Source organism: Boleophthalmus pectinirostris, unplaced genomic scaffold, assembly GCF_026225935.1.
Source record: "Boleophthalmus pectinirostris isolate CB_2022bp ecotype Guang Dong unplaced genomic scaffold, ASM2622593v1 HiC_scaffold_8, whole genome shotgun sequence".
Classification (NCBI taxonomy): Eukaryota; Metazoa; Chordata; class Actinopteri; order Gobiiformes; family Gobiidae; genus Boleophthalmus; species Boleophthalmus pectinirostris.
The window spans coordinates 7605929-7621928 of NW_026571515.1; the positions used below are offsets into that span (position 1 = coordinate 7605929).

Sequence of the window (16000 nt, forward strand, 5' to 3'; positions counted from 1 at the left end):
CCTCTTCATCTCCTTTCTGCATCTCAGCCTTGTTTCCTTTTCTCCTCCTCCCTGCCTCGTTTCCTTTGTGCTTTCCTCCTCCCTCCTCGCCCCTCTTTCTCCCTCCTCCTCCCTGTTTCCTTTCATCCTCCCTTCTCCTTGCTTCCTCATCTCAGCTCCTTCTCCTCCCTCCTTGTCTCCTTTCCTCCTCCTCCCTTCACTTCTCTCCGTTCTCCTTCCTTCTCCGCCCTCCCTCCTCCTCTTCATCTCCTCTCTGCATCTCAACCTTGTTTCCTTTTCTCCTCCTCCTCCCTGCCTCGTCTCCTTTCCACCTTCCTCCTCCCTCTTCCCTGCCTCCCTGTTTCCTTTCCTCCTCCCTTCTCCTCCTCCGTAGCTCCTTGCCTCCCTCATCTCCGCTCCTTCTCCTCCCTCCTTGTCTCCTTTCCTCCTCCTCCTTGCTTCCTTGTTTCCTCTCCTCCTCTTCCTCCGTGCCTCGTCTCTCCTCCTCCCTCCTCGGTTACCATATGCACATGTCCAACCCGGTGGTGGTGTTTTGGATGGAGCTGTAGATGTGTGAGAACGTTCTTCACAGGTTCAGATGAGACCTCCATCTGTCAGCGCGCAGTTAATAAGGCCTTATACAACAACACTGGCTCAGACTGTGCACCGGGCCCTCCTCCGATCAATACACTCAATTATTCAACATATGCTGCGTTTGGCCGGTCATTTCAGATTCGACGTTAGGATACTTTTGAGTTAAAGGTCTTGTATGATATTAAACATGACAGTGTGACCGTATTATGTTGTTACCTCCTCAAAAACAGACCTGCACTTGGGTCCGGTCAAGTGGTAACGGAGGGAAACAGGGGCAGATTTTTGACATTCAAATGTCTCTTATTCAGAAACTAGAGGGACTATTGAAATAAGTAAAGTATCAGAATGTAGGAAAGAGTTACACTCCAACAGGGTCAAGTTAAACCTGGGATATTCTTTCAAGTTGTTGACAGAAAATTAAAAACTCATGTCGGTAACGGAGGGAATGAAATATGCAGCACTTTTTGGGCAATAAATACAAACAGTGATAACTCTTGGTTCTCACTTACATATCCTTAACAAACTGGTTTGAATATTTGCTTCATATAGTTTTCTACCATATGGTACAAGATTAGGTTGAAAAACCTCTTACTTTTTGAGTAATGAGATTTTTTATTAAGAAAGGTCATGGTAACGGAGGGAAAAGTAACGGAGGGAAAATTGTGCAAACAAGTAGAAGGAGCAGGATTTTTCATAATTTGTTGCTTTTTTCTTGCAAATACTTTAATATTACTTCAAAATGAAAGGAAACTATTTCTATAAAATATGTCAGTCCTTCCAAGCAAATTTTTATCATTTTAAATACTTTTTTTTTTTTTTTTTTTTAAATCATGTCCCTTCATCAACAGTTCAAAGATGGAATAACACAAGATATGATGAAATACATCCATTTATTTACATGATTTTCAGGTCTTTGAAATTTGGGAAATAATTTTTGTTCCATGTTTCATACATGGTCTGTTTAAAAACATATGTAACTTTAGAACCAAAAATGGTACAGAAAAAAGGTCAACAGTTTCATAAACTAGAGTACATATGTATCTGTTCAATACATTTTTATATCAGATGCATTAACTTGAATTTTTGGCCTTGCTGTTTACTTCTGCTTGACCGGACCCACTTGTGTTTTGTTTCAGTCACACATATTTGAGTAACCCTTTATTATTACTCTGCCCACATCTCCAAAGCTCAAAATGCTCTGTTCCATTTTGTGATGTCACGTAGTTGTAGTTTTTAAGTTAACAGCGACCTTTTTACCTTTAGTTCAGTAGAAGATTGGCAGTTCAAGCGCTGAAATGATCCAAATATTTCTAGTGAAGGTGTGTGGAGTTTAAAAATGTTATTATCGCATGACATCACAAGGTGGAACAGAGTGTTTTCCATTTGAGAGAAGAACTCAGTCTAAATATACAGAGTTTATGTGTTAAACATGCGAATGAAACAAAACACAACTCCAGGTCTGTTTGTGAGGAGGAAACACAATAACAAATCAGAAAATAATGTCATATGGGCCCTTTAAAGGTGCACTGAGTTACATTTCTACCACAAGATTATCTCCATGGAAATTAGGCATGTAACAATATCCAAATCTCATGGTACGATATTTATTGCGATATTTTGGAGAAGACACTTTTTTGCTTTTAAAATACCTCCACAAAATTTCGGTGTGAATTATTTCTGTCATAATCACAAGAATTCAAGAAAAAACATATTTCTTCATGTTGTTTGCACTGAAATGAATCATGGGATATGTAGTTCCCGATGTTTATAAGCTGTTGCTGCTATAAAACCAGGTATTTAAAGGTTGTATGGAGGATTTTTTTTTGTTTCAAGTTGTCAATTGTTGTCAATGATAGCATTATAGAGGTGCAGTAGCCTTGTAATTATGATGAACAAAAAAAAAGGGAATAAAAATTCATCAACTCTGGACGTGGTGGGGCTAAACATTTGCCAATAGATAACGACACTGCCTCGTTATCTGTGAGCTGACAGGCTGTCAATCAATCTCCCTACGTTTCTAGCGTAACTGACTTGCCTGCGCCGCCGGTACGTGGTTTACGTACGCCTGTCACGCAGTCCACAGACGCAAGACGCACAGACGCTGTTTACTCCACCAACACAACAGTTCTTAGCGGCTTTTTTGACCTATATCTTCCTCGCAGTTCGCACAAAGTTTGTTGCAATGGCGACAAGAATCCAGGGGCAGTTCGCCGCAAAAGAAAGTCCGTTTTTGAGGTCGCTGAAAGAAGAAGACAAGGGGAAAAGCAGCGAAGCCAAACTAAGGTGATTCTTGAAGATTCATTCCAGCGACTGTGCGACTGAAGCAGACGCAGGGTCTAAAGACTGACGCACTGGTCCACAAATTACTCCTGGACAGGAAACTTCTGCTTATTATGAAAACTTACTTTATTTCCAAGAGCTAAACAAACGTTTTTCAGGACACGAAAGCGATATCCTATGTCTGAAAACGTAATTTTCAAGGCAAAGAAAGAGTCCGCTTGCTGCTGCGTGTTGTAGCTAGTTCATTCGCACGGAATCTCCTCGCACCGCTCCCCTCCTCTCTCCTCTCCTCTCTCCCTGCTCCGCTCTTCTCCCTGCTCCTCACTTCTCGTCCGTGAACGAAATGTCCGCACACCCGCTCCCCCCGCTCCTCACTTCTCCGTCTTGCCTAACCAACACTGTAGTTAGTTGTTTACAAGTCATGTGCAGCACCGGCTGTAAACAAACCTGTTTCTGGCGTAAGGAGGAGGAGGGAGGAGGTGTTTCTACGTAGGAGCTGTGGGGGAGGGGGGGTGGTTTCACGCATGCGCAACATTTGAAAAAGGACAAACAGTCACTGGATTTCTCATTCCTTGGAAAATCCTCTATACAACCTTTAAGCAAAGAAACTTGTGATTCGACATATTGTGACAGTCCACGATATTATTGTGAGACTTTTGATGATGCGATATTGCGATATTTCAGTTATTGTTATATCCCTGTTAGAAATGTTACTGCTTTGTCTAGAATGATCCACAGTACAGATTAAACCTGCCCATCACAACGGAGACGAGCAGGTTACATCACTACACTACATTACAGTTCAGATCTGTGGAGAGTCGTCCCATTTCACAGATGGAATTATTGTATTTTTGAGCAACAGAAACACCTGTAATGAATAAATGCTACTAATGGACAGGTGTAAAGTCATATCATGGAACATTCTAGGCAATGCAATAACATTCCCAAGGAGACAAGTAGGTAGCGAACCCTCCACCAGAAATATTGTATATGGAGAGACGTCACTGTGTTGTTTGTGTTGAATTTACCCTGGTGTAATAACGGCTTCATTCCCTCAAGTCTAGAGACGTAACTAATGAGTATTTTCCCAGATTAGTCGGTGATTTATTTTTTGATTATTTCATTTTGCATTGTGTAACTTTTCTCTCAAGGCAAGTTTATTTGTACAGCACAATTCGTACACAAAGTAATTCAAAGTGCTTTACAGAATAAGAAATACATTAAAATCATAATAAAACAAATCAAAACATAAATAATCATGAAGATTAAAATTTAAAAAGAGAGACATAAATTGGAGAGAAGAGTGCGGAATGAAAACCTTTCAGTTATTTGCACAGTTAAACAGAAATGTTTTGAGCCTGGATTTAAACAGCGTCACAGAAGAGTCTGTCTCACATGTTCAGACTGTTCCAGGTTTTAGCTGCATGAACCTGAAACTCTGACTCCCCTTGTTTAGTCGTGACTCTGGGCACCAGCAGGAGGCCGGTCCCTGAGCTCCTCAGAGTGTGAGATGGTTCATATGACACTAACATGTCACAGATGGACTTTGGTGCTCGGCCATGGAGACACTTGTACAAGTAGAGCTGCTTTAAAGTCTCTGAGGCACAGGAGCCAGTGCAGAGACCTGAGCACAGGACTTTTGTGCTCGTACTTCCTAGTTCGAGTCAGGACCCGAGCTGCAGCGTTCTGGATGTTCTGGATGTTCTGGATGTTCTGGATGTTCTGCAGCGTCTCACAGCTCGTTTGGAGAGACCAGTGAGCAGAACATTACAGTATCTAACCTACTGGAGACAAACACATGGATAAGTTTCTCCAAGTCTGCTTTAGACAGTAAACCTTTGATTTTTGCTATGTTTTTTAGATGGTAAAAGGCTGCAGATGTTATTGATTTGATTACACTTTTCTAGCTTCATGGAGACCAAACCAGACCAAGCTCAGATCTGTGGAGAGGCGACCCCGCTCACAGTCAGAATGCCTGTTTTTCGAGATGTTTTTGAGCAGTAAAACCACCTGTAATTGAATAAATTTAAGGTAGAGCTGTTTAATGTCACACTGTGGAACATTCCAGTGACATATTGTATTCAGAGAAACAAGCAGGTGAGACCCCCATCCAAAAAGTTACACAGTGCACCTTTAAGAAAATATCATGGTATTTTCTGATCTGATTGATTCTCATCAAAAATAAAAAATACCTAGAGTTTTGATTTGAGTTATTTTCTCAAACTGGGAGTGGGTATGGGGCTTTGTATACAGATTGCATTATTTATGCCAATTTTGTTTTCTCTGTTTGTCTGTCTCAGGGACGACAGATGGAAATGAGTTCTGAGAGCTACAGTCTTGTACAAAGCTTCTTTTCAGTGTTTCTTTAATGTTCCTGTACCTGGTCCCTGTAAAATAAAGTAAATTAAACGGAAAACACCTTGTGATGTCATTTGATAATACAGGAAGTGCTCCACTGTGTTTTTAAACTTCATACACTTTCACTAAAATCATTTGGATAATTTCAGATGAAATTGCCAATCTTCACTGAACTAAAGGTAAAAGGTGCTGCAGCTGTTAACATGAAAACTACTAATACTTTTCCCTGTAATGTTTTGTATGTACTTTGTTCAGTCACTGAATCTACAGGAACAATCTGGACTCTTTGGGAAATGGGACACACGAGCACAGTCACTGTGACTACACAAATTTCACTCATATTTCTATTTTGAGCTATAAAATATCAAAGCACTCGTAATACAGTCATATACAATATAATAAAAACTATTTATCCCAGACGACAAGATTCTCATGTTGTATGTTTTTCTTCAGTGTTAGCAGAACAGATCGACGATATATCGGTAAGGGACAATATCAGAGGGTTTTCAGAGCATCAGATTTGTCTCTTTGAAGTAAAAATGATAGAATAGATCACAGGTGTCAAACATATGGCCCGGGGGCCAGATCCGGCCCTCCAAGACCTTTAATCTGGCCCTCGGCTGATTTTCGACTAAAACATTTTAATCATATTTTCTATTAAAATATTGTTAATTTTCTGTGGTGTTTATCACAGCAGCGTCTCCAGCGTCTCTGTACGTGGCCCCTCCCACCAGAGCAGCACAAATGAAGACTTGTCTCTTTCCAAACGCTCTTAAAGGACGATCGTTTTGACTGTTGACCGTGACACCCTCATCAGAAAAATGTCCAACATGAGAAAAGTGGAGCCGAGTGCAGGATTTTACAACAAAAACTGACTTATTCCTATTTGCATCCAAGTTCATGTTAAAACATTGTGTTGAAATTGCATTTTTTTTTTCATAATATTATAATATTTTGTCAAAGAAAGAGTTCACGAATTAAAAAAGATTTTTGTAATAGATTTGCGTTTCTCTGCATAATTATTTGAACTTATTGCTGTTTTTGGGGTTTATATGCCATGAGTTTTCTGATCCTGCCCCTTTAGGATCAAAGTAGGTTGTATACAGCCCCCGGACCAAAATGAGTTTGACACCCCTGGAATAGATAATACATTTGGGAAAAAAAAGATGTCTGAGTATTTATAAAAACATGTAATACTATTATGTTTTTTTGTGTGTTTTTGTTTGTTTTTTACAAAAGTGAAAAGTTAGTTTGTGGTCTTTACTCTAACTTAAGTGTCTTATATTATTCAAAATTGACTCTCGTGAGCTTTTAGCGATGTTATGAAGTTGTTACCTCCTCAAAAACAAACCTGGACTTGTGTTTTGTTTCATTCACACATGTTTGACTAGTACTTTATTATTTTTCTGTCTACATCCAAAGCTCAAAAATGCTTCCACCACAAAAAGGCATTATATACTTCTATTTTTGGGGGGGAGTTTTAATATTAATATAATTGCAAATCCCAAAATGACTGAGTTCTATTTAACATTATAACAACTTTATGGAAATTCACCGACACATCACAGCCCGTCTCCTGCTGCTGCTGCTGCTTCTGTCCTTCTCTCTCCTTTTCAAAATCCCTGAAGTGTTTCATAATGAGGTCAGTGTCACCCAAAGCCTGTGACGCCACTGAAGTTTGCTCGCGCCGCTAAATCTTCCTCCTACACTAATGCTAATAAAGCCCGAGATGAATCATGTGTTGTGTAACCAATGACAATGGACTGGGTTTGGAGAGGAGCATTGTGGGATATGGGAAAGGCAGGATGCAAGTTATGACAGCGACTTTGGGCATGAGGCAGGGCGGAGGAGGCTAGCGCGGAGCCAAGTTATTTCTTTTTTTTTTATTTTTTATATCACTTTATTTTTATTATATTTGACAGGTTTGTAAACATAACAAGAAAATAGAAAAAGAGGAGAAATAATAATGACAATGGAAGGAAATAAAACAAAAACAGAAGCCTAGGTGACATTGATTATTCTACTTTTGCATATATGATGTCCATTTTTCCCATTTCTTCTTCATTTGTGCCTCTTGCAACCTCAGTCTATAAGTTATCTTTTCCATTAGATATATGTCCTTTATTGTAGATGTCCACTGATCCTTTGAAGGCACAGAAGTTGTGCCCCAGTTCCTGGTTATTGATTTTTTGGCCGCTAATGACATGACTTTGAAAAGATATATATCGCCTTGGTGAATAATGTTTTCTGAGAAGTTGCATAGATAGACCAGTTCAGGCAACAAAGGGACAGGATATCCCAGCACCTGCCCCAGTACATCACAAACCATCTCCCAAAATTCAGTAATATTTGCACAATTCCAAAATATATGAGAATGGTCTACATTAATCTCTCCACATTTCCGCCAACACATTTGATGTATCCTTAACTGCTTACTCTTTAATTTAATAAAGAATCGAATCAGGTTCTTCCAGGCAAACTCCCTCCATGTTCGAGAGCAGGTGGTGGTGTGGTGATGCCGCCACATGTTTAACCAATCTTTATCCCCAATTTTTATGTTAGAGCCAAGTTATTTCAATAAAACACCAGACTTTTTACAGCTACTTTAAAAATACTAAAACACTTCTAACGTCAACTTAAAAGTGCATTGCGTAACTTTTCCGCTTTTCCGCCAGCTGCTTGTTTCCATGGAGATGTCTTTGCTTTGCCCGGAATTACCAACAGCACGGCATTAAACGCGTCCACTGCCAAAGAAACGAAAAAGTAACGCTACAAGGCCAGGTTACAGGTCAGATCTGTGGAGAGGCGACTACGCTGACAGTGAGAATTCATGTTTTTAAGGTGTTTCTGAGCAATAAAAACACCTGTAATTTACTTAAAGGTTGTATGGAGGATTTTTTGTTTGTTTCAAATTGTCAATGAAAGTTTAAAATACCATTACAGAGACGCAGCAGCTTTGTAATTATGATGACCAAAAAACAAAGAAAGAAAATCTATCAAATGTGGACGTGTTGAGGCCAGATAAACATCAGCCAATAGAAAATGAGGCTCCCTCATTTTCTATTGGCTGTTAGGTTGTCAATCAATCTCCCTACGTTTCTAAGGTAACTATGCAGCAGTTCTTAGAGGCTTTTTCTAATTGTGGCTCTCGCAGTTCGCATAAAGTTTGTTGCAATGTCGGACGAGAATCCACGACCAGTTCGCCGCAAAACAAAGTCGGTTTTTGATGTCGCTGAAAGAAGAAGAGAAGGAGAAAACGAGCGAAGACGAACTGAGGTGATTCTTGGAGATTCCTTTCAGTGATTGCACGACTGAAGCAGACAAAGGGTCTAAAAACTGAGGTGTCGGTCTCAAAATTATTTCTAGAGGGAGCTGTGGAGGAGGAAGGTGGTGTCAAGGACCGTCGCTGGATTTTTCTTTCCTTAAAAAAATCCTCTATACAACCTTTAATATAAGATAGATATGTTTTATGGAATACTGTGGAACATTCCAAAGCAGTAACATCTCCATGGAGACAGAAAGATGGGGACCCTCTACCTGAAAAGTTGCACAGTGCATCTTTAATATAGTTTATAGCAGACAAATCAAATATATATTAGAGCTGCCCTCGACTATAAAGACATTATTTATTTAAAATTTAGTTATTATTTTATCTTATGCTTGTTCTGGGTTCGATGTTTAAGCAAAACTATTATTAAACATTTATTTTAATATGTGACGTTAAACTTTTTCTTATCTCGAAAGAAAGCAGGCAGATGTTGTTGAAATGTTTCAATAAATATTTGGTTTGGCCGATGACTTAGTCCCAGTTTTTAATTTTGAGTTTGACACTGAGTCCTGGTTTACAGTGTAACAGGACTCAGTCAAAGTTTTGGTGACTCTTCCCACTGTGAATGAGTCAACAAGTGACTAAAGTTTGATATTATATGTATATTTTTTGCTCCTTCAGATGTGATTATTATTATTATTTTTTTTTTAATGGTAAAAATGGTAATGGTAATGGTGCTTTTCCACCTTCAAGGCACTCAAAGCACTTTACAACAAGGAACCACTCATCCATTCACACACCAGTGTACGCAGACACTGTGGGCAAGGTGGGTTAACTGTCTTGCCCAAGGACACAACAGCAGCATTCATCTGTGGGAGCTGGAATCACACCATCCAACCTGTGGGCCAGTGGATCTGACCGCTCACCAATGATGGTTTATGTCAAGAGTGGGATTTGTACCGCCAACCTTCAGATCAGTGGACAAACGCTCAACCAACTGAGCCACTGCCGCCCCAATTTGATCTGTCCTTTGAAAATACCATTTTTGTGCACTGCATCATTTTTTATCCTTCCTACATTAAAAGGAAGCCAGGCTTGCACCACCTAGTGCCTCCGCTCAATTTAATTTCTCTCCAGCAACTAGGTCAGGAATGGGAATACACTAGACCGCAAAAACACCGGAAGTTGTACACTGAAAAAATGGTCCGAGAGGGGTTGCTCAAATTGCAAAAACAAATTTGACAACAATAACATCACTTTTTTACATTTCTCTGTCAAGCATGTTTAAATCTTACAAACATCGCTTGATTGTGGCCGATGTAAGACCTGCATGTTTTAATCAGGTTGAGGAAACATGACTTTATTATCATCTGTGGTGAGGCTCCTCCCTCTGGAATTCTCCTCCCCAAAACTTTTGGAGGGAAAATTCAAATGTAGCAGGACACAGGAGAGTTACAGGAGCAGAGACACACTGGAATAAATCTTCACACTGTCCAGCTCCAAACTGTGTATCTCTGTCCCTGTGTGTCTCTGGTGTGTTTGATTCTGTTTAAGACAATACAGATCTGTGGAAAACTAAAGACTGTTTTTGTATTATTTTACAGAATTAGATCAATTAAATTACATTATACATACTTATACATTTCATGATAAGGTACCATAAGATAAATATGCATATTCAGCATGATTTGTTCAAATTTCATCAACATGAAAAAGTGATGTTCATGTTCCGAGAAAAATATGTGTAGAGGGGATCGAAAAAAGTTTCAAAGCCTAAACATAATTTTATTGCGTGCAACCGCTGTCCATAACTTTTTTACGCAAATCCAGCAACTTTTTTTTTTTCAGTGTAGACCGCGCACTGGCCAATCAGTGAAGAGCTGTGAAGCCATGACGTCAAACTCAAGCGTCTGTCTGGGTCCCTTCTGTGGAACAACTCAACAGTAAACAAAGCGGTCGAGATGGATGTAGACGAAGACAGACATTCTTTGTTGGCAACAATTCCCAAGATCAAGGATTTAAAGCAGGAACAAAGAGAATGTTTGTTTTATCACGGGGAAAGACGTTATTGCTCTTCTTCCTATGGGATTTGCCGCATTACAAACATCACGACCAAACAGCAGCGATTGGTTAAATAAAAAAAGTACCCGTCTACCGTCGAACGAACAAATCCTAATGCTGCGAGGTCAGACGGTTTCCACGAAGTGAAACCGTCCGATGAATCAGGCTAAATTAAAAGGCCCATTTTGGCAATTTTCTTATCTATATTTTTCCTCATCACAAACATACCTGCAGTTGTGTTGTTTCATTCACACATGTTTAAAACACAAATCCTGCATATTTAGGCTCTTTTCATTTCAGCCATTTCATTTCAGATCATTTCAGCCCTGGAATTGCTAATCTCTACTGACCTAAAAGTAAAATGAACTGTTAACTTAGAAACGACGTGTGTGAGTAACTCTGGTAACGGCATTAGAATGTGTGAGAAAGCTCATGAGAGTTAATCTTGTGAAATATAGGGCCTTTCATTTTGAATTATAACTCATATGGTTCATCCAGACTGCTGCTGCTACAAGTAAACTTTTTACAAGTACAGATTTATTTATTTTATTTATTTTTGTTATAACTTAACAATAAAAAAACACACTAGATAAAAAAGTAGGTGCCGGAAGAGCCAAAAAACACAAATGAGTACAGGTTTCCCCAAACACTTTTTTACTTCTGTTTAACTCATACTCATATTGCAGCCATGTTCGTTTAGATACAGACGGATGATGCATGTTCCTGATTACATGAACTCTGCGAGACACAACGGTGACTCACATTTACGTAAAGTACTAGAGAAGTGTATATTCTGCGTCGAGGCAATTATGATTATATTTAGCTTGGAGAAAAAAAGGGTTGAGTGCTTGACAGATTAGACTTTTTGAGAAACTATTAAAAGAAGTGCATTAAAATAAATTCATGAATATTATGAAAAGAACCACGCAATCGTTTTATTATATGTCAAAATCTCATCTTTTCCTGTTCTTCTACACCAGGGGTGCTCAATACGTCGATCGCGATCTACCAGTCGATCGCCAAGGTCGTGTGGGTAGATCGCCGTGTCTCGTCTCGGACTCGATCGCGTTTGGACTCGGTCTTGTCTCTCACTCGAGGTCTGACACTCAACAAGTGCGATCATATTTCATTACGGCCGCTGCTGTTGGTAATAAACTTGTAGCGGGTGCAGGAGCGTGTGGGGCGTCTCAGTGCAGCCTGTGCGCTCATTTGAAACCCGCGGAGACTCTACGGCACATCACAAACACACACGCTCCCTATGCACGGCTCGTCTGCGACAGCGTGTGTCCTCGTGTACCAGCGTGCATCACAGGGCAGGTTCAACTTCCTAAACATCCTACCTGTCCATCTGCCTCACGTCAGCACGCCGCCCCTCGCCTTTTCACGCTCTCGCTCCTTCCTGCGTACAGCGAACACAAGCCCCTCCCACAGTGCGGCTGATTAGAAGAGCAAGACCAAACGTGAAGCAAAAACCAGTCTAAATTTGTTTTACAGTGTTGGCACAAAGCAGGTCTACAGCATAGAGCGGATCTACAGAACAGACCTACTGCCACATTTGGCTGAAGTTTGTCTAACAAAAGCACAAATGCATCTGTGTTTGTCACGATGTGCGTTTGGTTTGGTAAACGTGCAGAGGCTGGTAAATATCACTGCAAAACCAGAAAAGAATGAAACTCCAGTTTGGAACTTTAAAAAACAGCTTTAAAAAATCTTACCTACTTCCTTCACTTTTTTCACAGTTTTGTGTAAAGTGCCAGAGGAAGTTCTCTTAAAGAAGGGGTTCTCAAACTGTGGGTGAGGGTCCAAAAAAGGGGCACAGAGTGTTTCAGTGCAGTTTGCTTGGCTTTGTATTAAGTAGATCATTTTGACTTGGTCATTTTGTAAGTAGCTCACATGATGAAAAAGCGTGAATACCCCTGGTTTAGACCAAATCTCATGGTATTTGTGTTTCGTCCCACCTATAGAACCACATGTGTGTAAAATGCCCAGAAGAGACTCACAATATGCCTCCTCTTCGTCGCTGTATTGCTCCTCATCACTGTGGTGTTCTTCATCACTGATCTGAAGGACGTCTGCGCTCCTCTGCTCCTGGTACATGTCCTCCTCTGAGTCACACATCCTCAGACTCTGCTACCTCAGGCTCATCTCCCCTGTGAACGAAATAACAATGTTGACTTCTCCACACTCCAAATGTAACTTTAGTGCTGCAAAAGTATAGATACTGCGATATTTACCAATGCAATAAATTAGGGATGTAACAATATCCAAATCTCTCGGTACGATATTTTGTGGAGGCAACAAAACTGTTCATATGCTACTTTTTCCTCTTAAAATGCCTTGACAAGACTTAATCTAAAGAACTAAGACTTAAAAGTGTTAGAACTGTTATTTCTTCTTGTAGTCTGCACTGAAATGGAGCAAAGGATCATGGTCTATGTAGTTCGCTCTGTCTTTTAACTCATAATTTAAGCAAAGAGACTTGTAATTCGATATCTTATGACGGCCCACGATATTATTGTGAGAACTTTGACGATACGATATCACGATATTTTTGTTATTGTTACATCCCTACAATAAATCGTTAACTTACTCCAAGGTTCTCCATCTGACCAGAATGCACTGTTTTGTAAAAGCTGTTACATCAAGCTGATTTTATTCATCATTTTTGTTATTAATTAAAATATTTTGACACATTTTAGTCCTGGTTTTGGCTCTGTTTAATATCACACTGTTCTCTGATCTATGTTATAGTTAGGGATGTACTGATATCAATACTGGTATCGAATATCAGGACAGATACTGAAAAATTGGCTGTATCGAGTATCGTTTCCACAATATTGGTTAATGGATTTTGTATTTTATCTTATTTTTCTATTTTATTTTGATTTGTACATATCCGTTTATATAATTATGTCTTATTTGACATGAGTCTCTTGCTCATTTTTGGTACTTATTTATTTAGAATTTATTATTACGCTTTATTATTATATTATATTGTGATGTGTGAGCTGCAGTGTCCAAATAATTTTCCTTGTGGATTAATAAAGTTTGTCTAAGTCTAAGTTAAGATGACATCCTGGCTGGTCCTTTAAGTGGGTGTAATAGGACTCTTTACAGGTTGGTTTGGTCTAAAAAGTCTCAGAAGTTGCTCAGTAGTGATTTGCAGGATAAATAAAAACCGAATCTCTTGTGTAATACGTTAGATAAGTTAAGAAAATAAGTACCACCTGGAGTTGTGTTTTGTTTCATTCACACATGTTTAACACACAAACTCTGCATATTTAGGCCGAGTGTTTTCTCTCAAATGGAAAACACTCTGTTCCACCATGTGAAGTCATGTGGTAATACAGGAAGTGCTCCATTGTGTTTTTAACTCCGTACATCTTCACTAGAATCATTGGGATGAATTTAGCCCTGGAATTGTAGCCAGCCAGTGCATCTGCTCAATTTCATTTCTTTCCAGTGACTAAGTCAGGAATCGGAATACACTAGACCAGTGGTCACCAACCTTTTTCAGACAAAGATCTACATGTTTGGTCTGAGGAAAGAGCAAGATCTACCAACATGAACGTAAATAACAGCAAACGTGATCATAGTTTATAGTTCCAGACAGCTTTATTTTTGCATTCTTACTAAAAGGAACACAAAAAAACAAAGTGCAACTGCAATACAAACAAAATGCAAACCAAATGCAGTGAAAGCAACCGAAATAGTGCAAATTTGACCACTGAACAGCATTAACAGTATATCGAAGGGTTAATGAGAGAAGTTCCATTATTATCAAATTCAGGGTGATGGCTGAGTCTGAATTTCCTTGGATAATGTTTTGAAGTTTGGTTTATAGTTGCAGACAGCTAAACTGAGACAATCTGTGAGGTGCCTATCAGTCAGACTGTTTCTGTGCTTGGATTTGATGATTTTCATTTGTGAAAAAGCCACCTCATGCAGATAAGTTAAACCAAAGTAAGCACTCACTTTCAATGCACATTTAGTATCACAAATAGTCAAATTAAGCTGGAGATCTACCGGGGACATGGCAAAGATCCAGCTGTTGATCGCGATCTACAGGTTGGTGACCACTGCACTAGACGGTTCATAAGAACTCCAGAAGTGCGAGTTCAGGCTCCAGCCAATCAGCAAAGATCCATACATTCTGTGTTGGCAACGATTCCCGAAATCGAGGATTTAAAGCCAGAATAAAGAGAATGATGGTTGAATTTTATCAAGGGGAAAGACGTTATTGCCCTTCTTCCTACGGGATTTGTGAAAAGCTTAATATACCAGTTAGCCTTGTTATTGTTGCATTACATACGTCACAACCAAACAGCAGTGACTGGTTAAATAAAAAAAGTACTCGATCGAACGAATCCTAATGCTGCGACGTCAGACGGTTTCCACGAAGTGAAACCGTCTGATGAATCAGGCTACTGGAATTGCCAATCTTTACTGAACAAAAGGTTAAAAAAAGTAGATTTTAACTTGAAAAAAATGACCACTTCATGACATCACAAGGTGGAACGGAGCATTTTGAACTTGAAATGTAGACAGACATATAATAAAGTGTTACTCAAACACGTGTGAATGAAACAAAACACAACTCCAGGTCTGTTTTTGATGAGCTACCGACGTTATACTATGGCTCAAAGCTCAAAATAATACATTTTGCCTAATATAGAACCTTTACATTTTTATTTGGACACAGTTTCACTAAATTAAAGCATTTAATTTTTGGTTTTGTTTTATTATAACAGAAATGAATGAGTCAAAAAGTATTCACAATATCTCAATAATACCGATACCAGAGTCAATACTGTTTTTGTTATCACGCAGCTCTACTTGCTTTCCGCTTGTCGGTGGCGAACTGAGCACCACGGGGATGAAATGGTCGGGATGTTTGCAAGTCAAGACACATCAATCATGAAAGCATTACACCAACCACGAACCGGAGCTGAGAGGAAGAATTTGGCAGTGAATGTTGTTTGTCACAGATCTGGAAAACACTTACATAAGAGCTGGTATCGAGTTCCAGTTTTTAAATATTTTAATGGTACTCAAGTGTTTGTTGTGGTGCCAATATGGGAAAGGGAACCGTGCCCTAATACACACATGTAAACAATAATGGTGAGAAAGGTTTGTATCAATTAGAGATGAAAAAGGCTTGACAGCAAAAATGGGGCGCGGCATGTAAGCACAAATTTTCTACACCGTCACTGATCCAAGATGAAAAAAGTACTTAACTGCATATTAGTGCATAAAAAAGCAGAATCAGTTTGAATAATTCCCAAATAATGGTCTCAGTCAAATAATTTAATCAACTAATACAAATTTTGGTTGACGATAATTCACCACCAACACCAATTCATGTATCATTTGTTTATTCTTTTTTCAAAATAAAACCCAAAATAAGAAAACGAAAAACAATTTCATTATTTGTCCCAAAATCAAAATGAAAAAACAGAT

At 39.2% G+C, this 16000-nt stretch overlaps 1 protein-coding gene across 2 annotated transcripts in view; it reads right to left on the reverse strand.

Moving 5' to 3' along the window:
• LOC110156037 (helicase ARIP4-like) overlaps positions 1 to 16000 on the reverse strand; it is a 190056-nt gene that overhangs the window by 118717 nt on the left and 55339 nt on the right. For both annotated transcript variants that reach the window (XM_055165551.1, XM_055165550.1), the window contains exon 2: positions 12541 to 12690. In XM_055165551.1, coding sequence (XP_055021526.1) covers positions 12541 to 12658 — 118 coding nt within the window. In that variant the 5' untranslated portion in view covers positions 12659 to 12690. The remainder of the gene's footprint in view (positions 1 to 12540; positions 12691 to 16000) is intronic.